The sequence below is a fragment of the Tyto alba genome, unplaced genomic scaffold, assembly GCF_018691265.1.
Source record: "Tyto alba isolate M040663 unplaced genomic scaffold, T.alba_DEE_v4.0 Super-Scaffold_6, whole genome shotgun sequence".
Classification (NCBI taxonomy): Eukaryota; Metazoa; Chordata; class Aves; order Strigiformes; family Tytonidae; genus Tyto; species Tyto alba.
Window position 1 is genome coordinate 10,920,655 of NW_024881327.1, and position 25,842 is coordinate 10,946,496.

Here is a 25,842-nt window from a genome sequence, read left to right on the forward strand (position 1 = left end):
AAATTTAGTTTTATTTCCGTTCCGAGACACAGAATCTTCCAAACGCCTCAATTTTCCTCAAGAAACCTGCACCTTTCTCCAGAGGCTCACCTTGGCTACCACTGGCACTGTGCTACCACTGGCACTGTTTCATGCTCACCTTTATGTTGTAACTGTTTTCCTGAGCAGAATCAGTAGCGGTCACAGCTAACTGCACTGAAGTATGTTCATTCCCTCCCTGTATACAGCTGTATCTGCTTTAACTCCAGCTCTACCACATCTCCTGCTTTCATGCTTTTTCTGAATGTTATCTCTGCTTTCCAAACCCCATCTCATACTCTGTTTTAGTTCCACCTCCCATGAAAACCTTCAAAAAGAAGAAAGCAAGAACAGCAAAACAGTCTCCTGAAATGCAGGTGTTGTTGGAATAACAGTACTACAATACTTTCTGTGGGTACATTTTACTAAAAGCGCTATTTTGTATCTTTTCTCAGAGTGACAACTCTGTACTAAGTCCTAGGTGAGAAGTCCTGCTGACAGAAAAAAAGGCTGTTCAAGGCAGTGCTACACTCTGTAATGAGCTGAAATTTGGCCTAATGTTAGAGAATAGCCTTGTTATAAAGTACAACATTCTAGAATTTAAGTGTGGATAAAAGTTTCCCATACTGAACAGAGTAGTATCAAAGTATGATTAAGGTCAATTTTATTTCATGCAAGTTTTTGGTGTTTTGGTGTTTGGGGTTTTTCTTAAAGCAAAAATTGCATGAACTTCACAGATGCTGTGTTTATACAGACGGGCTTGGCCTAACACACAGCTTCTACTTAATTGTGTTCTGCTTCTGGAATTGATGCAAAACCTGCAAAATTTTTTGCTACCTTCCTCCACCCGAAAAACACTTTCCAAAAATGAATCTGTAGACACTAAAATCTCAGGTTTACATATTAATAAAATGAAATTTTTGAAAACAATTAAGTATTTCCTTCCTTTTATGCCAAAACAGGATGCCTTATTTCTTGGAAATATTAATTTCTACTCTCCACAGAAATAAAATTTCACTGAAACTCTCACAAGTTCTTGGGTTTCTGTGAAACAGCATTTCCAGACAGAAGACCTCAGGCCCTAAAGGTTTTCCTCACCGATCTAATTATAATCAGAGTCCATTAACATGAGGGCAGCTGTACATTTCCAGTATTTTTTTTTTTATTATCAACCTTACAGGTTGATGGTGTTAATGCTATAAGACTGTTGTTGGGTAACTGATTTCTCCTTATAGATGCATTTTAAGGTTTAAAAACAGTTCCAGTGGTTGGAACGATGTCTTTGTACCACAGAGCTCACACTAAATGCTAACCCTCTGTGTTCTCTGTGCCAGACTGCCTTGTCCCAAAGTAGCTGCTGGCATACCATGGGCACACAGACTTCCTCCCCATGCTCAGGGCAACAAAGTACTTTTTAATTCAGATGATGTTATGATGCTTAGCAGGAAGATTCAGCCAGCATTCAATCAAAACCAAACCTTGCTCAGTCTTCAAGACTCGTTTTTAGTCAAGATATAATAAAACAGGATGCATCTGAAATAGTCCAGCAACTAGTTGCCGCCTCTGCTGTACGCCCTGCTACCAGCACACCGAAAAGACTGCCAGGAAAACACCCCATGCCTTGTGTTGCAGGAACAAAGAACATTTTACACTTCCCCAACATTTTTGTGAGGAGACAAGGAGGAGACAAGGAGGAACACAGTGTAAGGTATATACAAATGGTTCAGAAGTTTCATCTTTGTTTTTATCTTTCATTTCCCAGAAATATTCCAGGGCTGGATTGCACAGTCTTCCAGGGGTAGAGTGCTTTGAAAAGTGATCAGCTATGTAAATTATCAGTCTGTATAAAAATATCTGAAAGTGACTCCTGAGAACTCAACCATTAAGTCGCAATATGATTTGTTTTACAACCAGACATTTTTGTGGTGAATAAACAGGATATATCCTGCATATAGTTCGGGAAGCAGATGAGTTTTGTATGTATGTACTTGCCACTTCATACAATTGAACTTGAGCCATTTCATCTGCTTCCAAGCTTAGGTTTCCTGCTTTACATGACATGCATAATAGAGTACATGGTAAGAGAAACCTTTTTAAGTTTTATATGCATGGAGAATTCATTTTTATGTATCTGTTTTGGTACCACAGACTTAATATGAATTCTTTCATGACAGCAAGCCAAAGTTTAAGATGCCAGTCAAATTACATGACCAAACATTTCAACCAATTAATTATTTTATTTTCTTCTACAGCTAAGATATTAGTTCCTTCAGAAAAGTCAAATATGCATGAAGCAGATGAGCAAGAATGTTGTTTGCTTTTTTATCACAACTATTTATTTCAAATTTTTTTTAGAACTATACAGAGTAAAAACAATCATGACCGCTGTGACAGTAGCTTGGTAACAGTAAGAAATCTGCAGCAAAATTTCACGATGATTCTGAAGACTGTATTAAATGGAATAACAAGGAATTTAATTGGATTTGTATTTGCACTGATCAAATTGGACTGGACAGTCTCTGACTTGATTACTAATTATCCTTCCATGAAGCTAAAAGAAAAACAAAACACAACTAATTTCCACATAGCCAGAACACTAAGATTCACCTCCTAACATGCTTCTCTTTAGATTAAAAAAAAAACAACTAGCACATAGTGTTTTCTATTATAAATTGCTTGCAGTTATGATAAGGAAAGGCAAAGCCGTATCTCAGAAAAAACACACCTCTTCCACCACCATCACCCCACCACCTAATTAGGGAATGCCCTTGAGAATTAATCGCCTCTCAGAGCTTCCCACTGGGGCTTCAGATTGACAGGTACTTTTCCAGCCACTGAAGGATTTTCCATCTCTTCCAAACTAGAAAGACATTAATAACCACCACAAAACGTTCTGAACACAGGTTTGCACTCTGACAACAAACAAAGCTCTTGGCCTCACAGCATCAGTTGTATTTGGTGGGTAGGATGTCCCTGTTCATTAACGATGATCTATTAAATGGTGTGGATCAACATCAGAGATACTTATTGCTGGGCACAGCCAAACCTTTGTTCATTTCTGTACTTTCAAGAACAGACAGAGATATCAGATCATAAGATCCTGAGAAATTACCCTAACTGAAAGACACAGAGACACTGAACAACATGAGGCAGCAAACCTCATTTACTGAGCCATTGTCCTGGTTTCGGCTGGAATAAAGTTAAATTTCTTCCTAGTAGCTGGTATAATGCTGTGTTTTGGATTTAGGATGAGAATAATGTTGATAATGTGCTGATTTTTCAGTTGTTGTTAAGCAGTGTTTATACTAAAGTCAAGGTCTTTCCAGCTTCTCATACTGCCCTGCCAGCAGAAGCCGGGAGTGCTCAAGAAGCTGGGAGGGGACAGAGCAAGGACAGCTGACCTAGATGAGCCAAAGGGGTATTCCAGACCATATGACATCATGCCCAGTATATATATAAACTAAGGGGAATTAGCTGCGGGGCACCACCGCTCAGGGATTGGCTGAGCATCGGTCAGCGGGTGGTGAGCAACTGTATTGTGCATCCCTTGTTTTGTATATTATTATTATTTTCTCTTCCTCTTCTGATCTATTAAACTGTCTTTATCTCAACTCACAAGTTTTTACATTTTTTTTTCCCCAGTTCTCTTCCCCATCCCACTGTGGGGAGGAAAGTGAGCAAGTGGCTGTGTGGTGCTTAATTATCAGCTGGGGTTAAACCACAACAGACATGAAATGCCTTGTCCTTGTGAAATGGGAGAAAGAAAATAGGGATTTCCTTTCTCCTCCTTTTCCAATGTAAAACCAAGGGAAGGAACTCAAGCCTTTCCCCCAATACAATCAAAAAATCAAACTAGTTTGTTAATCCTCCTGCTGCTGACATTTTTTTTCATGGATTTCAGCTTTATTTTTAAAAGTTACTATTACAATTTATGGTGAATTTTAAGAGTGACACACATGAACAGTATTCCATGCTCTTCGTGCATTTTTCAGGACAAGTGTACCTCTGCTATTCATGATCATACTACTTCAAGTAAAACATCTTTTCAACTTATCAGCAAGCAAAAATAGTCTTGAGTCATGACAACCAATTGCTTGGAGCATTTATTCTCCTTTTGTCCACCTGCTAGACTATTTTTCAATTTGCTTTGAAGTCAGTCACTAAGGTTTACTCAGCTGGTACTGACCATCAGAGAAACATTAGAGCACCAGAGATGTTTATGCTACCACGCAGACAAGCATTAAGTGTACTAAAGCCCTAAGCTTATGTACATGCCTAATTTTGTGAAGTACAAGCTGTCCTGTGGAAGTCTAGACTACCTACCAAGTGCAGTCTTTCTTATTCAGTCAGATTAAAGAGGGTGGCATGAAGCTAAACATATGCTTCAGTCTCTGCAGCATCCTAAGATGAGACAAATGAGCTTGTCAATAATGGAAACAGCAGAGTGCCAGATTTCTGAAGGCCATATTTTCAGATATGCCCAGATACCGACACACTCGTGATGTTCAAGCACAGTACATGAAGTTCTTTTGAAAATTTTGCCCAATTCAGCAGAGAGAAGGAGAAGGGAGTAAAAGAAGTATGAAGGCAAAGGAGAAGGTGCTCTCATGGCAGAGTTAAGAGCATTCACTTTTTTATTCTGGGAGCCTGCCAGAAGCCATGTGACACAAATGGCACCCCGACAGAGGTCTGCAAGAAAAGCCTGACTAGATGAGCAGGCAGGAAGGGCTTGAAACTGGGGATGAGCTGGTGGTTTCTGGGCTGAGGAATGGAACAAAACCAGCAGCCTCAGGCAACATCTAGGCTCAGAAGCCAGAGGACATACAACACAGTATGACACAGGCAGAGGGCCAAGGAAGCCAGCAAAGGTAGTACGGCACCTCAGAACTGAACCAGGGACTCACTGCTGAGGGACAAGTCAAGGAGACAGCTGAAAAGGACAGGCAGCATCTCTAAAAATGTTAATTAACAGAAGTCTCAACAGTGTAGGAGGCACAGACACATTTGCAAGGGTGTTTTCGGTCTTATTTAATTTCAGTATACACCCACAGATCACAACAAGAGGGACATATTTTCCAATGGTTCATCCTATTTCTGAACATATTGAGTTTCTTTGACATGCTACAGACACGATCTAATTCCCCAACCCATCCCTCTTCATGCTATTTGCTTTCCCTGCAGGGCACGTTGCCTGAACATCACTAGAGGTATGGATGCCTGCAGACAGGTGTAATTGCTTTGCTCAGGTCTCAAACGGTCTGACCCCAAACAACTCCAGCCTGGAAGCACTGAAACCCTATCAGCACAGTGCCATGCCCTAGTTAATTATCTTTGCTGTGAGGCAAGGAAGAGAGTCTAAGGCTCAGAGTCACCCTAGCATGTCTGCATACCATTCAGCTGCCTTGCATACTACCAGCCTGGAGAGCAGACAGGAAAGCTTGCATCTGTCTGTAGCTATCAACATGCCCTAGGAAGTTAATCTCTGGCACACAGGCAGCAGGTTGTACATTGCAATACCACTGCGCCCACCCTGCTGTTGGAGGAATCAAAGCATTTCTTTCCACCTCCACAACCTACAGGATGTGGGACTCCAGTCTCTCTGCCAAGAAGCAATCTGCTTCAGACATGATCCTGCCCCCGAGGAAAAAAAAAATAATCACGCCTTGTTGCTATCAGTAGCAGAAATGGTGGAAGTCCTCACCATAAGGTTATCATCACAGTCCAACTTGAGACCTCTCGCTCTGCATCATTATGGCACTTTGTAGAGCTGTATTTATGCTTCATTCCGGCATATTGGGAGCAAAGCACTTTCACTTCTTTGCTGGGTATCATCATCTGCATAAAAAATCCAGTTCCAGGAGTTTTTACTGCATAACAAACATCATCTTCATGTAGAAAGCAGAAGTTATTTTTCTAGTTTGAAACTAGTCCTGGTAACACCAAAATGACAATAAAAGCCAAAGGAAAAGGTTAAAATGATGACACAAGAGCCCAGAGAACCACAGACATCTAGTGAATCTGATTGCTGTACTGCTGCAGTTACTGTGGTTAAAGGGTCAGCTCTCATCTATTCATTTTCACACTCCTTTATTAATTTTCACAGTCACTGTTCAGGTTGAAATTTGACCTCTAAAATCCCTCCAACACAACCGATTTTTTTGGTTCTGCTTGTTCACATAACTCGAACAGCTGCTGGCTACTAAGCGTTCCCTAAATTGACCTGTTGATCCAGCAGCAAGCTGCTTCTTCCCTTTCACCACCTCCCATCACTCTCCCTAAACCTAGCAGGGCCATTCATGAGCATGAAACAAAACCTTGCCAGCCGTGTCAGGTTGTGAGCAGGAGGAGGTATGTGACACAGAACTTGCATCTAGCTGCTGCCCACTGAAAAATACAAATTCTCTAGGATGGAGCGGTGTCAAGAAGCCAGGGTGATCAAATAACATTCAAATTAATTAGACTTAGTACCAAAGGAAGACAGGAGTCCACATTTCACTCTACCCCTACTGGAAGAGGGAATGCAACAATGACAAAAAAGAAGTTCACGTAAGGGAAAAGCTTTCTGATTGCTAAAAAGGAAAAGTACAATAGCAACCTGTCTTGCTCAAAGCAAGTGACATGTAAAGGGGCATAAGAGGTGTGCACACAGTTCCTAGTATGTACAAATGTCTTAATGATCATGATATAAAAGATAAGGAATGAAAATCCAGAAGGAATAAACAAGTTCAAGCAGGGATTGCTGTATGGGAGCTGCCGATTTCTTCTAGCTGAGGTTTCTGAAAGAAACTTTCACCACTCTGCAAGCACAGGCCCATTTTGCACAGGCAGGCACAGCTCTGCTCTTCAGTGATGCCTCACAAAAAGAGACTGTGATGGGAATTTTTCACCCCAGGACTTCCTGCAAGGAGCAGCCTTCATATCTGTCAGGTCACCAGCCAACACAAAGGTCACTATCAGTGTGTCCCCAGCCTGCACTTGCTACACACATCTCTGATCAATATCCTTTACAGAGGCAGGAGCTTCTCAGCTCCCACTGCCACTGCCCTTCTCCAAGGGCAGAGAGAGAATGTCAGGACACAATGAACAGCCTTTAGGATATGGTACGTGATGTTTTCTGGAACTGCATAGTCTTGGCATTACACTGAATATTTATATAAACAGCAGTGCAGCAGGATTTGGGGGCAGCATGCAGAGCTCCATTTCACATGACATTGCACAGCCTGGAGACAGCATGCCAAACCAGCTGCACAGACCTCCTCAACTACCAAGGTGTCAGGTTCTCCCTTTTTCATAAAAGGGACGATTATTTACTCCTTGGTTTGGTAACAAAGACTACACCCAGATTTAAAAAGGGTTACAGTTACAGGTAAAATTTGTAATTTTCAGTCCAGCTATTTTTAACTAGAGGAATCACTCCCTAACAATTTTTATAGGAAGTAATTATTGTCTATTCTCAGCCCAAGATCTCAGATGGCTTAAAAAAATGCTGATACCAATCCTTGAAAATATTCCTGAGAAACGCTAACATAATCCTAAAAAAACATTTCCCATGCAAAGCTTTAACAGGAAGGAATACAGAGGTTGTAAGAGAGCTTGTAACTGCCTTCACTGTAGACATGAAGCAAAGTGGCTCCAGATTCGAAGTTATTTTTTAATAACCTGTTGGCTCAGAAACAGCTTGACCTACTTTCTTTATAGTTTACAAAAAGCACACCCAGGCACGTGCTCTCTTGGTACCATTTTGCAACAAATATCCTTGTACATACTTTGATAAGTGAACAGATAACTCCTCCAATCCTGCATAGCTGGTTGATCATTTAACTGTAAACAAAGGCACATCTACCACTTAAACTAATCTGAACTTGATGAAAGTCATCAGTGCCTTTCATAGCAACTCATTTATGCTGTATTTTCTAGGGCATTAAAAACCCCTCAGTTTTCTTCAAATTTGTCAAAAGTCTTCCCTTTGCCATAACAGCCAATCTGGCATTTTTTGAATAAGATTCTTTTTTTTTTTTTTCCTAATAAAAATTATAATGGGACTACAACTGGAGCTAGTTGTGCAATACAGGCAAACGTAGCTACAAAGGCATGTCACAGTTGGACTGACTTTTGCAGAACTGGGTTCATAAGTTACACCAGTAACTTATTTTTGAAACAAGAAAGCATGGTGGGTAAATCTGCTAAGTAAGGATATCTATCTCATTTCCACAGAACATACTGGGGGGATTTTGCATATCCTTTGGGAAGCAGGAATTAATTAAGCTTTCCGCAAACAGCACTGTTCACAAAGTACATCTGTAGCTCCTGGTGCAATACACCAATATGACCTTTGTGGGGACAGGGATGTAGAACAGCAAAAGCGTAACTTAAACAAAACTGCCACTTAAAGTATGATTTATGAGAAAGAACATAATTAAATACAGCTCATGAGTCAGACCTGGTGAAATCTAAAAGACCCAAAAGAAAGCACAGTGATGACCAGAAAAAAGGGACTTTCTAAAACAACGGCACCTTCCTACACAACACTTCCTGAACCCTATCCTTGGGCCCCAGTCAACTTTACTAAATGAGGAAGGTACTTTACACAGCCCACATACAACCTGATTACAGCTGAAATGCCTGCGCTCAAGGGAAGGCAGAGAGCTCTTCTCCAGTGCAGCCTCACCAGTCTGTACAGTGCCAAACAGGAAATAAAGAAATGACACGATTGTGTTCTCCCTCCTCCAGGCAATGGCTAAAGTTATCTCCACTGCAGGCAAGAAAAGCCGAAGGGAGACCTCAGGACAAGACTGTGAGAACTTTGCACCATCTTTCACCAGGGATGCACGTCAGAGTGAACATTCCTCCTCTGCATCATGCATCACATTTGCCTGCTATACTGTCAAGAGCACATCTCTAGGAACATTTACCCACTCACTTCGCAGCTTCTTAGGAAGACAGCAAGAAGACGTATTGACCGCCTGCAGCAAGAGGAAAGAACTGCCACCAACCCACACGGTCAAGGACCATGGCCAACCACCACCTCTTCCACATAACAACACCACAGACTCTGTTACAAATGAATTAGATTGAAAAATCATTTGACAGACAGTTGTGCAAATTTCAACTTTCTAAAGCAGAAATTATGTTCTTTCTTCTGGTTGATCCACCACTTAAAGGGGGGGAGAAAAAGACAGAGAGACTGACAGAGAGACAGACAGAGAGACAGACAGAGAGACAGACAGAGAGACAGACAGAGAGACAGACAGAGAGACAGACAGAGAGACAGACAGAGAGACAGACAGAGAGACAGAGAGACAGAAAGACAGAGAGACAGAAAGACAGAGAGACAGAAAGACAGAGAGACAGAAAGACAGAGAGACAGACAGACAGAGAGACAGACAGACAGACAGACAGACAGACAGAAAGACAGACAGAAAGACAGACAGAAAGACAGACAGAAAGACACACAGAAAGACACACAGAAAGACACACAGAAAGACACACAGAAAGACACACAGAAAGACACACAGAAAGACACACAGAAAGACAGACATCTTCCAAATTGTGTGCTATGATGGGGAATAAAAGGTAAATTCCGCCGTTACTTGTAAGCTGGTTCATTTTTTGATGGGTAGTCACATCACTTAGTGAGAAGTAGAAACTTAACGTATGTGTTGGGCCCAACGGATACCAAATTTGATTAGCAGATGAAGTTGTTACAACTTTTCAGAGTCCATTTGAATTGCCAGAAATCACACTAGCAAAACAGAAGCAATCTAGGCACTCTGGGAGCAGGCGAGAGCTAAAGTCAAAGGAAATGCAGAACCAAGTAGGTAAATTAAGAGAGTATTGGTTATGCTCACTGCATAACCAATTATAACCAGATAATCAATTATCAAGAGAGAACGTGCATTGAAGGATGGAGATTTTACCTCTCACTTACCCTGGTAAAGCTGAATGAACCTGGGATGCAAGGCAGAGGTGATAATCCCATCTGGCAACTCTCTCAAAAATAATTTCAACAGACTGGCTGCTGAGTACACATCACCATCTTTAACAAGTTCCACCTCTTCTCCACGCTCGTATTGCAGACGCAACTGTTCTACCATTTTCATGCTGCCATTTACCCTGAAGAGTCCCTCCTGCGTCATACCTGTAATTACATATTGCATATGAGGTTGATCTGAACTAAGACATCTCAGTGATACGATGAAACAGATATTCTAGTGTGAATAATACACTTGTGTACCACTTCAGGCCAGACACCCCACACTCAGTGAAGGAGATACACAAAGAGGAAGGTTTCTATGGAGGAAGCTAGATGAATCATACCGTATCAAACATCACTTTCCAGGCATATACTGAGATTCAAAACCTTCAGCAAAGTGCCTAAAACTGAACTCAGTAAATTAGTTTTTCACCACAAAAATTCTGCCCTTTCTAATACTGTCTCTACAGACCTGCTTATTTTTCTTCAGAAGCATAACACTGAAAGGATCAAAATATATATTGTTTTCATCAAACCAGACATTACGGAACAGCAGTCTGACAGAATGCTTCCAGTCCAAGAAATCAATAATGATGCAGCAGTTTGCAGAGAGAAAGAGTCTCTTTTATGGGACCAGAAGACAAACTGATCTAGTAAGCAAAAAAAAAAAAAAAAACAACGCACAAGCACTCACGCATTTTAGTTGACTAATATAAGATACAGCTTACAGATCCTGTATTCCTGTATGCACAACAAAATGCATTCTTACGTGGTATGCTGTACTGCCATCTTGGGGGCAGCAGAAAACACCACACCTCAATAATGATTTTAATTTCTGCAGCACTACGTGAGCAAAGGACATAGTCACTACTCAAATAAAACTTTCTTTCCCCTTCCTCAGTTATTTATGGAAATAAAGAGAGGGTAGACATACGGGTAACAGTAATCAGATACTACTAAATTCAGCATAGGAAAACTTGGCTTCACCTGTAAATTTGAAAATAGCAGCTTAACGCAAATTTAGTTCAAGGCCATAGCTGCCCAACAGTCAGTTCAGCTTTTTCAAATGGGTAGTCAGTTCCTCATGAGCTAGAGAGAGACTCTGAAATGCTCTGGCTTTAAAAAGACCTACAATGTCTGTTACAATATTTTTGCAGAATTGGAGTTGCATGACAATACTGAACAAACAGTCACCATGATTCATGGAACACCCTGCCTCTAAACAGTTTGAATTCTTATCTGGGCCTCTTAAAAATGTCTCTGCAGTTAACTGCACCACTGATCCACAACACAAACCTTAGGAAAGAATGGGACATCCATTTCAAGAACTTCCCGTATAAGAGGGCATCTCTGAGCTCTTACCTGCACTTCTGAGAAAAAGAATGGATTACATCTTTATCGGGACTGGATAATCACCTTGGCATTCAGAAACCTAGCTAATCCCGCTGCAGAGTAGAGGACTTGGCTTGTTTAGTTCATATTTGGGACACAGTCGTGTGGGATTCAGATCTTTTTATGGAACACAGAGCACAGTCCACAGCTTGCAGTCAAGAGTGTTTGTCAGTTTCTGGTTTTAATTAAACCCTAAAGGATGCAAAATCTTTTTCCATCTTTGCTTTTTCAGTGTTCTAGCAGACCACTTTAAGGCAAGTTGATCAAGCAAGATGCTGCTGTGTAAAGGCAGGATCATATTTTAAATTTGCTCTGTATCTTAATCTGAGCTAACTTCCAAGCCATGTTTGCATCAATCAGCTTCTGAAGGTCTATCAAGATACAGACATGGAATCTAAGGCTCTGCAATTAGATTATCACTACTGAGTAGCTAAAAGAAAAACCTTAGGGTAAAACCAGATGCAGCTTCTTACAAGATGAAATTACTTCCACAAAATATTTTCCATTGCTGAACAACTGCCACAGAATACATCTGTGCACCAACGATGCTCTAGATTTCTGCAAAGAACAGAACAACAGGAACTAAAGTCCCATTAAATGAATGCAAAGAGAAGCTAAGAACTGGACACCTACTTCCCTGAGGTGATTAATAAGAACTGGAATCTATCTGAAAACCTGTAAGAACATGTATTCCTATTCAGTAATGTTCTATGATGGGGTGTGTGTGCGCGCGCGCACGTCAATATCTCTATATACACTTATGTCTTCTCACTGTCAGAAAGTGTTAAGGACAAATGTTTTGCAACTAGAAAATGAAACCTTCACAAATGAAATACATTCCATTTATAAACAGAGCAGCTTGTTTATGAGAGTGTGATGCTTCATAACATCGTAGTTTACCTTTATAAACACCTTATTAAAAAGTAAGGTCAGCATCAAGGCAGAAAAAAAAAAGGAAGCAAACCACACACAGTAATAGTCTTTGCCTGTGGTTAGTGCCACAACTTTATTTAGCCCCTGTACCACAGAAAAGATGGATCCCTCCCTCTGAAGAGTCTTACATAAAGAGTGCTACTAAGCAAAAGTGACTCCATTAAGCTTACCATGTTGGGTGAGGTACTCGACTATATTCCACACAACTATTGGGATGCCGTTCTTGCTCAGTCCCTGCTGCTGGAGCTCCAGGAGACTCACACCAAACACCTTCGGACAGGTCGTGTGCCTCTGCTTGTTCAGTGGAAGCGCAGCGATCTTTTTCATGTCCTCCTTCAATCTCACAGCTGATTTGCTTTGCTTAAAGGAGCAGAGGAAAAAAGTGCATTAGTCACATCTGCTGTAGAAGGATACAGTCACAACATAAGCACATCCACCATAACTGGCTTCTGTGCTCCAGAGTAAGGTTTTGGCTTTACTTCCTTTTAATACACTGGAAAATCTCTGTGAAGTAGGAACATAAAAACAATCAGAGAAAAAACTTCTATAAGAGTAACTAAAAGGAGAAGAGTGTAAGTAGTCTGTAGTTAAAATAAGTGAGAAAAATACACTTTGGTATGCAAGCTTGTTACTACAGTGACAAGCAACTGGGAATCACAGGAGACTGCTGTTGTAACTCATGAAATTCACGTGGGTTACAAAAGCAACTGGACAAACACGAACACGAAAAATCCCAGTACATCACCATTAGCTCAGGTTGTCTCCAGGATGCCTGTTAGAGTCTGGGAGACCACTCTGGGGAAGGTTCACTGCACCCTTCTTCCAGATGCTCTTTCCTAGGGATTCATTTTGGCCACTGTCAGGTTAGATGGATCCTTATGAAAGACTTTGTTATGCTTAGTATCTGCTAAGTCTGAAGTTTAATTACGGAGGTTTTAAGGTTAGAAAGGGACCATGTAATCTAATCACACATAGTAATGGGGGTGGAAAAACCACTCCACAATAAAACCTTAATTCTATACACTCCATAGGTTCTTTTGGAGGCACAACATTCTCCCAAGTTTTGAGTTGTAGTGACAGAGAAAACATGAGAGCATAGCAAATAAAACCTAAGGGAATAACATAATATAGGATTAATTTATAGGAGCAATAATAGACAGAAGTCTAAATCAGCATACAGTGTTGCACATTTGGAAAGACAGCTCAAGGCAGAACAGCAGCATCACCCATCACAGTTGTGATTTCTATATACACCTAACCATTATTTCACTAATATGGACAATCACAGTAGAACTCAGCAAACCTCACTCAAAAAAAAAAAAAAAAACCAAAACAAACAAAACCCAGCAACAAAACCAAACTACAAATTAGTAAGTTCTTCTTTTGATAAACTTCCTCTCGTTTCTGATATCACATTGCAGGAACTGAGGGACACTGCTACCATGGTGTTCAGTTTATTTGTTTAAGTCCGCTTCTAGCGTGATGCTTAAAAATGAACTTATTCCTACTGTGTTTTATTAACAAACAGGTAGTAGAAACCTTGCACATAGAGAATATTGTACAGTAACACAAAGAAGCGTTCAGAATCTTGCCAAGGTCTAGGTGCTTGACTGCATTAAGACAGATTTTAGCAAGGCGTACATCTTCTGTTTTAAACAAACCCTTGAAGTCTCCCCATTTGTGAGGTATTTTTACTGCTGTCTTTAAGCAACATGAACGTCTGCACTGGTGCTGCTATTAAGCACAACTGTCCTTTCAGATATAATATGATCTTGCAGTTCATTTTGCTGTGTTCTTCCCATTAAACCCAGCTATCTGGAGCACGTGTGTTCTACAGTGCTGGGTCCCATGCAACAATTATCTGATCTTTACAGAAGATGTTGCTTGTTTAAATGTCATAAATATGTTTTACTATTTGTGAAACAGAATTATAATATATAAATAAAACCAGCATTATTGTGACCACCTTATAAATATTTACAATAAACAGTACATGCATCAGTGTTTCAACTAAAACTTGAGTTACTATAGTATCACATCTCTTTTAAAAAGCAATGCTCCCATTCAGGATTGAATGTATAATATATGACTTTTCATTTCAAGCAGACACATGCCAAAGCAAAAATCATGTAGCCTGGGTTAAATTCAGAAGACAGCAAAAATCTTCTGAGCAGTTTCTGGGCAGCTGTGATGCTCAGGGAGCTTTTCTAATTAAGGCCTCCCATTAGCCTCATGATCTTGCTCAGTTACAGGTTTCCAGCCTGTTTTCGTTTCAGCATTCAAAAACCTGAGTCAGAGCTGGATTTACTCAGGGAAACTCATGATATAAATTTGCAAGAGAACCAAGAGATATTTCCCATGTCCACAGGAGCAGCAGAGGAGGTTTTTGAGCTTGTTTCTGGATCTCGAGAGGATGGGCTAATTAGGAACAAAAACTTACATGCAGTTATCCAAAATATACTTCTAACCAAAATCAAACTGAAATCACTCCCTCGAAACAGCTCCGAGACAAAGAGTTCAATGTTATGTGACCTTATAGATGGAAGATTTTATTTTACACAGGGAAAATTTGTCCAAATATTAATGCAACTGTTAGTGATCACCAAAACTGGAAAAAGAAAATCATCTCTGCACGATACTGCCACAAAGTGCCTCCCAGACAGGATGACCGGAGTTGAGAAAAGCTATTTACAGGCCACAGGGATGCACTTTTTCAGCTCATCCAGCAGTTTTAACACAGGGAACGATGCCGCGCCGCTGCTCGCCGGCTTAAAAAATGGGGGTGGGGGGGAAGGAACCTGGAATCGCCTTGATTAATCCTCCCGTTTCCCCGCGGAGCGGCAGCTGCCGAGCGGGGAGATGGAGAGCGCTGGGGCCGGGGAGAAGGCGCTGGGGCCCAGGCCGGCCTCCCCTCGCTCCCGCCCCGCACGGGACCCCGCGGGAGGCGGCAGCCGCCCCCCGCTCCCCACGGCCCGGCCGCGCTCCGCAGCCGCTCCCCCGGCAGCGCCGCGCCCGCCCCGAGCGCCCAGCCCCTACTCACGCGTATGGCCAGCGCCCCGGCCCCCATGCCGGCCGCCGGCCAGACCGTCTCCCGCCACCCGCCTCCGCCGGGCCCGGCGGCCCCCTCAAGGCGGGAGGCCCGGCCCCAGGCTGCCGCCCGCCCGCCCGCCCCCGCGGCGTGCGGGGGGAGCCGGGCCTGCCCCCTGCCCCTCCCGCCGGCGCCGCCGGGAGGGCTGGGCGAGGGGAGCCCTGCCTCACGGAGGCTCCCCGGGGCATGGCGGACGAGGGGCGACCCCCCCCCCCGCTTCACCCGGCGTCACCGCGACCCCGGGCCAGGCGGTGCGGTGCGGAGCGGAGCGGGAAGCGGGGGGCAGCTCCGCCCGTGTGGGAGGCCGGGCTCGGTCAGAACCGGGCCGCCGCCGAAAATGTCGCCGCAAAACCCGCTTTTCAGCCGAGGAGCCTCAGCGGGGCCGCGGTGAAAATCGCGGGGGCCTGTTGGCCTCGCACGCTTAAAGGTTAACAGGGCCGGCCAGCGTGGCGTGGAGGCAAGTCGGCGGGGCAAAACAAACCCCTGTGCCAAGGAAGCCTCCGGCGGCGTAGCCTGACGTGCCAGGGCCCAGCAGAGCACGATGAGGTGCGATATTTGACCTGAATTTAGAAAGTGTGAAGTGGTGTAAACGTAACTCCCCTGTGATTTTCCGTCTGGGGATGTGTTGGTGAAATAAGAGAAAGGTTAAAGCGGAAAGGGGAGGAGGAGGACACCCCACACAGCCAGAGACTGCCAGCAGTCACGTCACGGCAGCGGCGGGAAGAGGAATTCATTCCCCCAGTGCCCCACTCCTGGAAGTGTGTTTGTCCTAGAAGTTTAAGGCATGTTTCAGAACAGATTTGTGGAGTTCTGGTGTTCCAGATGTTTGACCTTTTTTTTTTTTTTTGTGGAAGAAAAGCACACGCACATAATTTATTTCTGTATCTGCTCAGATACAAGCACTGTTCAGCAGGGCCTTAGTATCGGGGTAGGAGCAAAGGTCTTTTGGGAAAGTGCCTCTTCAGAAATATCTGCCTCTGGCATAGGGACAAAAGAAAGTCTGCCCAAGTAGAGAAAAAGAGAGGAAGAAGAATATTTTATCAAGCTCTTCATCAGAGGGAAAATGCTATTTGCAGATTTGAGTTTTCATTCACAGCTTGTTTTTTATTAAGTACTACAATCAGAATCTCCTTCATAGTCAGTTTCTGTTTTCTTCTCTAAGCCAGTCTAAGCCAAAATGACTGCTTTCCCAGTTTATGAGTTTACAACAGAAAGTTAGACTATGGCATTAGTGTTTCCTTTTAAGTCCACTATGGGACTCTCAAAGTGAGCTGATGTAACAACTCCTCTATTCCCCTCTTTACTGTAAGCCTCTAACGTGCTTTTCACATAAATCACACACAGCTCCCCTCTTACTCCAAATTGCAGCTTCACAGTAAAATCCAATGGCATGCTTCAAACTGTAATCTGGAGAGTGAGCAGTAAGGAACTGCAACTCCCTGGAGACTCGGGGTGAAGAGTTCGGACATGAACCTGCAGCGAACAGCAGCTACTGCATTAAGGCTTTTTTAAATGTATGTTGAGAAGCAGCAGGTTCTCATTCTGTAAAAAGCAAGACCAGAAGACAAGCACTAGTGGCAGCAACCCCAGAGCCAGTACTCTGGCTGCAGTACAGTATTTTTCCACCACAGCTGTTCATCGGAGCTGGGAAAGTCACACTTCTGTTAAGTCACTGGAGCACTTGGCGCTGTGACACATTGGTAACTTTTCTCTGGCTTAATACAGACACTTCTGTACTTGCTTAAGGTCTTGAGAGAGCCAGAGGCCAGCCTACTTGTCTCCTGTGTGGCAGAAAAATGGAAATCAGACTGAAACTTCCTCAGTGCCTTTGTCCCCTCTTAACTTTGCCTCATTAGCACCTCACAGGGCCAGCTTCCCCTGTGCAGGGCAGAGTAAGATTTACCTGAACTTTTCCTTACCCTCAGCCTAGAAATAAATGGATTCCTTCAGCCTAGAAATAAGTGGATTCCTTCCTGCACTTCCCACCCTTCCCACAGAGACACGTTTCTATGTCCTGATCTTCCTCCGCTCCCTTCACTGAACCACCACCCTTCAGGATGACTGTTCAAAAGAAGGGTGTGATGAATGAGGAGCACCAGTATGTACTTCTGGCACCACAGAAATCAGCCAAGATGTGCTGTGGTATTTGACTGTAGGTTGCACTCTACTTGGGAAACCTTCCCTGTTTTCTTGTAAGCACTTCAGAAAAACCCTTAGAAAACAAAATATCAGAAGCAGTCATGCCTGTCACAGAGAAGCAAAAAACTTTCAAAACCCAACAACAAAACCCCACACCTCTGTAGAAGATCCCCATTATGCGATTTCATGTTCTCTGGCTAAGGTGTTGCATGAAACCACGGTCTCTTCCCTTTTTTACTCCTGTAGAATTTTATACTGCATGGGTAGTACAGCCACAGGATGAATATGCAACTTGTCATAAAAATGTCTAGAGCCATGAGAGGTCAAATCAGAGCAAACATGTTGTGAAAGACTGACTGATTAAAAGTCTGTGAGACCCAGAAGTTCAAGACTCACTAGCTTTTATGACATACCATGCCTACCTACCTTTGGTCACACAGTTGTTTCCTATATTTTTCAGCTACCCTGTTACCATCTGTGTGCAAGAAGTGCTCCGTGGCTTTTTAACATGCCTGTCTTTTAAGGGAAGGCAACAGAATATGTTCTCTGGCTGAGCTACACACGTCCATCATCTACTCTCTAATTCTACCTATCAGCTAAAAGCTAGTGTAAAAAGACTGAAAAAGTCAGGCTAATAAAATCATACAATGAATCAAGAAAGGAAAAAAAATATATTAAATATATTTTTTCTCTCCCACTTCTTTACAAATAAAGCATTTAACCTCAGATGTTGAAACAACTTTTCCAGAGGGGAGGAACAGCTGGGGTAGCATTAGAAGTTCAAAGGAACTTCCTCACGCCACTTCTGTGAATAATCCCATTATCTCTGCTATGCAATATGTTGCTTTAACCTGACTATTATTCATCATTTCTACTGTGACATCAGAATTCAGCTTTCATTTCACAACAGCCCGCATAAAAGTGGGCTGCTGTGAAATAAATGTCTGCTGCCAGTTCTGGCATCCTTCAACACTGTTCTCTCCTGGCTAGCCCAGGTAGCCAGCTCAGCTGCAGGACACTTGCCATGACCTTCTGGGGTACCTGTGAGAAGGCCAGTCCAGCTGAACATGGGTCATACTGCTGTGACCAGCATGGTGTAAGGCCTGGCAGCTGCAGGTGAGAGAAGGAGACAAATCAAGAAATCAAGGAGCATGCAAGAGCAGCTGGAAATTGCCAGACCAGAGCATCTGACAGACAGGTTTCTTTACCATTGTGTAACTAACTGGAACTTCTAATCCAAAAAGCCGTAACAAGAGACCCTTTACTTTTTTTTTTTTTTTTTTAAAAAAAAAAAAAAAAGAGCATGCAATAAAAAGCATGTGATTCACTTCAATCAAGACATCTGTATGAAGTACTGAAGTATTACTGAACTGGTTTGACTCAGTAAAATACAACTATATGGATAAGGAAACAAGGAAAACCAAATAACTTTCAAATAGCTGAATATAAAACTAATGGATACTTAAGCAGCGGAGTTACCAGCCTACTGAATCAATGGGATGAAGACTGTCATACTAATTGCAAAATTATTTAAAATAATACCAGGCTTCTTCAGGCTTACCTAATTCCAAAGTTAAACATGTCTGTGCAAACTGTTTGACATTTGAGGATTTGGTGATCTAAGTAGTTTTGCTATGCAATACCATTGTAGGACTGTGTCATAATTTAGGTTATGATCCAGGGAAAGCTGGATTTTTAAAACAGCAATAGAGTACCCAGAGAAGGAGTGCTGCTGCTGCTGTTACCCCAGCTCCCGGCTTGTAACACAGCACAGAAATGCCAACCCCTCCCCAAACCAAATGGTATCACAACAGTTAACTTTTGCCCAGGCTAAATTGCTATGCCTGCATGAAGTCATACTAAAAATCATGGTGGTTGTTAAATGTATGTGGGAGACTAAAAGCACAAAGTGTGTTACACGATTTCTGCCTAAACACAGTGCAAGCTGCAAGACAGCCAAACTGCTCCTGAGGATTTTACTCCTCAGTAGCACAGCCTACGCTTGCGTTACAAAGAAGGATGTGCAGGGGCTGGCGATGGCGCCAGCACTTGGGCTCAGCCTGCCAGCGGTCAGGGCTACCAGCAGGGCCCTGCATCCCACTCCCCTGGGCGCCAGTGCTGGAGGACACAAAGTAAATACAAAAAAGTAATCAAATAAACAAACTTCACCAAGCAGCTGGGCAGAATGCTGCCTTCTCCCCCACCAGCTCCAATTTAATGAGCTTTTCACATATCTTTGCTTGTTAACAATAGTGCCTGCTTTTCAGTAACACTAGACCAAAGGACACTGGGTTTCAGAGTAAAGAGAAGGATGACTTTCCCCAGGCTACCTTGCACTTCTGCACAAAAACCAGAAAGCAAAGGGGACTAGAAACTAGCTCGTTTTCACTCTATTGCATTGTCCACATGAAGAAACACCAAAATCCACCAGGCAGCACATGGAGGACAGAAAATTAAAAGTAGCATTTTTAAGAGCTCTCTCACTGAAAGATGGGGCAGGGCTTTGTTGTGTGGCTCTTTTCCAGTGTAAATCCTACAGAAATAGCAGGATCAATTTTGAATGTCTTCACAGTACCTTTGCCCTTCAGGGTGGTGGGGATGTAGGGAGGAGAAATCTGCTAGGGAAGTTATGATCATAAAGTGAAAAACCAAATTCTGGTTCTTGAAACACAATTAACAGTTTAATCACTGAATAATGTTCTGGTGCTCAACATTATCTTGTTATCTATGACAGCCCATTTTATTTATACAAAATTTCCTTTAGAAAAAGACAATATTTGATGAAGGCATTCATTACTACATGTGACTTCTCTGAATGTAGAATACTATGAATGATGAGTACTTCATCATATAAACAGTACTGTAAAAGAAAGCACAGAAATAATCAATGGATTTATAAGTAAATTATTTTTTATTGTAGGTAAACAATGAAGAATGCCCAGTACCTACATTTTGATATAGTATTTTGTTGTGGGGGAGAAGTTTTAGGGTTTGTGGTTTCTGGTACTTGAAGTTTCGTTTTCCTTCCCCTCTCCTCCTTCTTCTTTGCTTTCCTTCCCCCCCAGATAACTGTAAACACAAATTTCATCAAAGTGCTGCAGTGTTTGATCTCTGTAGAGCTCCCACATCCTGGGGCAGCTCTGTGAGAGTGACTAGAGCTATTCACCAAGGTATCTGTGGTCCCAAATTGGTGATGGAAGGATGCATCACCTCATAGCATGGGTGATGCAAGATGGGATTTTGGGTGCTCAAGTCCCTTTCAACCCCCAGTATGTGTGCAAGGTCTAAGGAAGTTCTGGCAAAATGAATGGCTGAGTATGCTAAACACGTGCCCTTAGCTCAGGAGGAATGGGAGGCTTCATTACAGCGACATAAAGAGAATAAATATATATGTGACAATATTTTCTACCAAAACCGTTCAGGGGCTGCCCATTGCTGTATTATGAAATGTAGCCTGTTACTTGCTTCAGCCAAGCTGCCAACCACTGCCAGCTAAACATCAACTCTGAAGGACAAGGGCCTGCCCCAGTCACATTTTAGCCTGGTTTTCTTCCCTTGGCATTTTGGGATAGAACATTTGTGGGTATCTGATGACTCCTGAAGTTGAAAGCAGGAAATAAAGCAGCTTCTGTAAGTTTAGAATTGATTTAGCTGACTAAATCAATAGTCAGCTATTAGTCAGCTGACTAATCATTAGCTCACTAATCTCTACTTAGTGACATAAATTCACATAGGTATTTTCAGAGAGAAGTCTGCCTCTTGTTATTGCTGCAATGATTTAAAATTTGACATGGAGTTGCAAGAAGCTCAAATGGTTTACGGCCAACTACATCACAAAGATGTTTTAATTTCAACAAAGCAAAGAAACAGAATTGTTTCAGACTCAGGCATCCCTCGATGACAGCAAAGCAGTCCACCAGCTATTATTTATGAACGAATGTATGCATGCTCCAAGTAAGAGCAACAAAGCGAGGTCCCTGAGGGGGCAAGGATCATGGAGACAGTCCTGCAGGGGAAGAAGCCTTTTCATACCCGGCCTAAACTCGTGGTTACATCCCCATCTTGTGGTAAAAGGTCATGGTTGCAAGGCAGCAAGAGAAAATTATGCTTTGTGGCCTAGGATAACCCCGGTTTCACAGCCAGCCAACCTGCAGGGGTGCCTAAGGCATGTCCTCTTGGCTCGGTCACTGCTGTCATGCAGTTTCTAATCTCACACCAGGTCCCCTGCCTCATCAATAGGAAGGGCCCGGGGAAAATCCTGTCTTGGTCAAAAGAAAAAACCCAATGTACTTGTTTTTAAAATCTCAGCAAAATTTCATTCCAAAGACTTTCGGTTGGTGTAGAAAGGGTCTCCATTCCAGCACTGTGCCGACCAGTTTAGGAAATCTGCTTGCCATACTTTAGGAACAACATGTTCTTCTCAGTTTGTTTTAGCAGTGGAGACCTGATCATATATCCATTAATTTCATAAACTGCTGGTAAGTTTTGGATCAGGGCTATAAGCAAAATAGGAGGTGAGAGGTGTGGGCTGCTGTGAAGATCAGAACAGGGAATAGGTCGATTTTTCCAGAAGTCACTTTCTTGAGAGACTGGTCCTACGGTTGCATAGCAAAGCCTTCTTGACTGGGGCTTGCATGCTCAGGCTGTACAGACAACCTTGTTAAGAAGTTTGGATGCACACAGTTTCTCTCTTAAGCCAGTTTCTAGTTACTACAGGTTATAGTGAGAACTGATGCTGTTGGTTACATGATGTTACATTTTCACAGTACATCAAAATCATCCAGTGTTATTTTGGAGGTAGACTACTTGGCCATTCCCATCTTTTAGAAAAGTGTTTTCTGTTCTTGGTGATATACTTTTACCAAAGTTCTTTGCCTTTATGTTTTTGCAGGTCCAATTGTCAGACAGACCTTTAAATGTACCTATCCATCTGGGAAGGAAAATCTTAGGGGCTACAAAACCGAGCAAGAAACCAGCCAAACATTACCAGCGGAGCCTTTGGCACACCACTGCCATGGTGGTCTCAATACACTCATTGGTTTTGGGTGTCTCACTTTGAGCATACACATTTTTTAATACCCCCACTGCATGGATTGTTTCATCTCTGAGACACAGCCCTATTTCAGAGTGGTTAGTACTTATGCCGGGTGATGTCTGTGGTCACACTGACACAGAGCAGGGAAGCTCGGGGTGTTGTGTTCCAAACATTACAGAGAGCTGTGTGTTTGACCCAACATCAGCTGCTGGGACATTTTATAAAGAACTCAGAAGCAAAGGAAACAGTTGAAATATGGAGGTATGGGAAGGTGAGAGTGTCAAAAAATGTAACATGCCTACAGCAAAGTAACAATACTTCATTGGAAACCCTGTGAGAATAGTGAGGAGCTTTACAAACAGATAAGCAATGTTTGTCCCCTCTTTCTCTCCCTATCTCAGCACCTGCTGCAGGTTGTGAGTCAACCTTAGCAATTAAACTGCTAAAGATCAACAGCTCTACAAGGAGAGAGGATGGCATTGCTACCTTATCCCACAGTGAGCTACATGGTCCTAAAAACAATGCTTGGTGAAACCTGTGCAGACCTTTAAAACCAGGCAGATCCAGGCAGCAGCTGGCAAGACTGCAGCATGCTTAAAGATATGTAGGATCCCCTCGGGATGAGTGTGGGAGCCTGTGCTGCTGCTGAGACACGCTGCTGGGGATATTAATGGGATGTCTACCCTATTCCAAAGATCTCAAAAATTTCAGCCTGTATTTCTTGATCTAGAAAACCAGCATAATCCAGCCTCTGTGTCTGGCTACACCTCTGTGCCCAGTGCAGGCCAGGAGCCCTGGTTTAGTGGGATCAAGACCCCACTAGAATCCAGCTGTGAACTGGGCAATGTCGTGAGAGCGCAGCTAACACATGGTAATGAGGCAACCTTAGCCAGAAGTGAAGATTTAGACTTAAGTCAACTGAAAAGAGAATCCGAGCTCTTGAATCTGGGCTGGACTTTGTGAAAAGGTTGAAACATAACCCAATGTGTTTGGGCTGCTGCTATTTCGAGAGTTCCAGTCGCTGTCAGGAAGCAGGGAAGAGTTTCCAGGATTCCCCAGGGAGATGAACAGTGGAAAGAGAGAAAAAATGGGAGGGCAATAAATGTTTTGTGGGTCTTTTTTTAGTTTAGTTGGTTGGTTTGGGTGGTTTTTGCTGTTTTTGTTGTTGGTGGGTTTTTTTGTTTGTCTGTTTGTTTGGTTGGTGTTTTTTTTTTTTTTTTTTTTCCCCCCTATCACATTTTGGCAAGGGACATATCTCCAATGTTTCATATTAAAAATGTTCATCTTTTGGTGACCAGCTACATGCCCAGACCAAGATAATTTTTTTGCCTTGAAATTTCATTTGTTATGTGTGTGAGCTTAATCTCGCTGTCCTTTCTCAGGCAAAGCCGGCAGCTATGTCCCCAGTGCCCAGTTTGGGCACTGAAGATGAAAACCACTGAAGAGGGAATTTGCACTTAGGCTCTGTGATGCAAACATTTGACACTTGCATTACATCTGACCTTGCTTTAGAAACCTGTGCCCTGTCAAGAGTTTGTCTTGACCACAAGGAGAGAAAAAGTCAACCTTCATGGTAAAACTCTGAGGCCTTATTTTGTCTACCCAGCTGCTTAGGAAAGGATAAGAAGGAAGATCTTGTGTTGGCTGCTGTTGCCCTGTGAATTGGTTTTAGTTATATTTTTAATTTATCAAGCATTTACCAAGTGTGTAAAATAAGCACTTTAAGAATGAATGGCATTTGCAAGTTAATTTACTGTAAAATTCAGCATCCCAGGTGAAGCCCACTCACATGGCCTTCAAAAAGCAACTGTATCAAAACCATTGATTACCTGTTCTGGTTGGAAATTGTGCATCTGGGAGCCAAGCAAAACTCAGCCCCACCAGAGGCAAGGCTTGCAAATCTGATTTTGTCTGCGTTTCACAGACTTTTTTACTGGGCTTGTTCACTTGTCTGAAAGCTAGTACCAGGGAGAGATCTGGATCCCAACCAAGTTGATCAGGGAAAGAGAGTTGTCTTCAGAAGAAAATGTTGATTTTTTTTTTTTTTTTGATAAAATGTTAGCACATACCCTGGTGGCTGAAAATCAATTATTTCAACTCTGAAATTCCTCCACCACATCTTATTGACATTCTCACCAGATGACTCCTGCTCCTATTCTTTTCTTTACCTGTCAGTCCAAGACCTGCTTTGGCTGCATTATCGTAATGAACCCTGGTGAAATCCTAGGATCTGTGATGTGATGTGTTTCCAGCCGAATCAAAGAAATAATGGTTCTGCCATTTGAGGCATGGGCATAAGCTCATCTGCAGTACTGTGTTCAGTCCTGCTTCATGAAAGATTAATTTAATTGAAGGCAAGTGCAGAAAAGAAATAGCAGGATGAAATAAAGAGAAGGAAATTCAGTTTGAAGTTGCAAAATGAAGACTGAAAACAAGTATGATTGCTTAGTGCCACAACATGGCAGAGGTAAACACCAGAGAGAGAGCTATAATGTATGGAACAATGTTAGTAAAAAGTCAAACTGGCATATGTGACTACTGACTAAGGTAGGGTGAAAATAATGAAAAATATTTGAAACCTATCAAAGTTCTGGAGTAGCTTTCTGAATGGAGGAGGAAAGACAAGAAACATAACGAATATGAAGGTCTACAGGAAGAGACACTTTCTTGTCCATGGTCCAAGGGAAGGCTCAATAGAGAAAGACACATGACGTGGCAACCCCAGGTCACAGTGCTTTACAGGAACTGAGTTTCCAAATAGAACTTTTTTTGAGTTTGGGATTTTCCCTTTTTCATCAAAAGAGGACTGATCCATGGGAAGCAGACATATTCCACAAACATGCTCGCTTAGTCAAGAAGCTGTTTCCCACTGTAAAGTAGTTCATCTGGAAATTTTCAAGAAGCCTGAGAGCTAACAGCTGCTTGGACTTTAAACCCCTTGGGCAGTGGCCTCATCTCCTTGATTTTTCAGTGCCGAAGACCCTTGGCGAGGCATACAGATAAAGGGTGACCGGGTGAGGGAAGCAATGAGTTGGTCCAGCTTCTGCCAGGTCACCTTTCCCTGGGCTGCCTGTGGGAGGAGAGGGCAGCAAGTGACCCCAACACACTCAGATGGCAGCCAAGGGGAAGCAGGGAGTTCTGCAGCGATGTAAACCGTACAATGAACCTGACCATAGAAAACTCAAATAAGACTTCGCAATGCACAAGCTCTTAATGGAATAAAGGTTAATGACAGGGTAAAATAACAAATAACAATAAATTTAT

At 42.6% G+C, this 25,842-nt stretch overlaps 1 protein-coding gene across 6 annotated transcripts in view; it reads right to left on the reverse strand.

Moving 5' to 3' along the window:
* FAM13A (family with sequence similarity 13 member A) overlaps positions 1–15,454 on the reverse strand; it is a 139,060-nt gene extending 123,606 nt beyond the window's left edge. For 4 of the 6 annotated variants that reach the window (XM_042807847.1, XM_042807846.1, XM_042807845.1 and 1 more), the window contains exons 1-3: positions 15,357–15,454; positions 12,487–12,676; positions 9,947–10,156 (exon numbers count right to left, since the gene is read on the reverse strand). In XM_042807847.1, coding sequence (XP_042663781.1) covers positions 9,947–10,156; positions 12,487–12,676; positions 15,357–15,383 — 427 coding nt within the window. In that variant the 5' untranslated portion in view covers positions 15,384–15,454. Of the gene's footprint in view, positions 1–9,946; positions 10,157–12,486; positions 12,677–13,061; positions 13,418–15,008; positions 15,289–15,356 lie in introns of those variants that run through there. The other 2 variants (XM_042807844.1, XM_042807843.1) reach the window with 2 other exon arrangements.
* Positions 15,455–25,842: the final 10,388 nt, after the last annotated feature.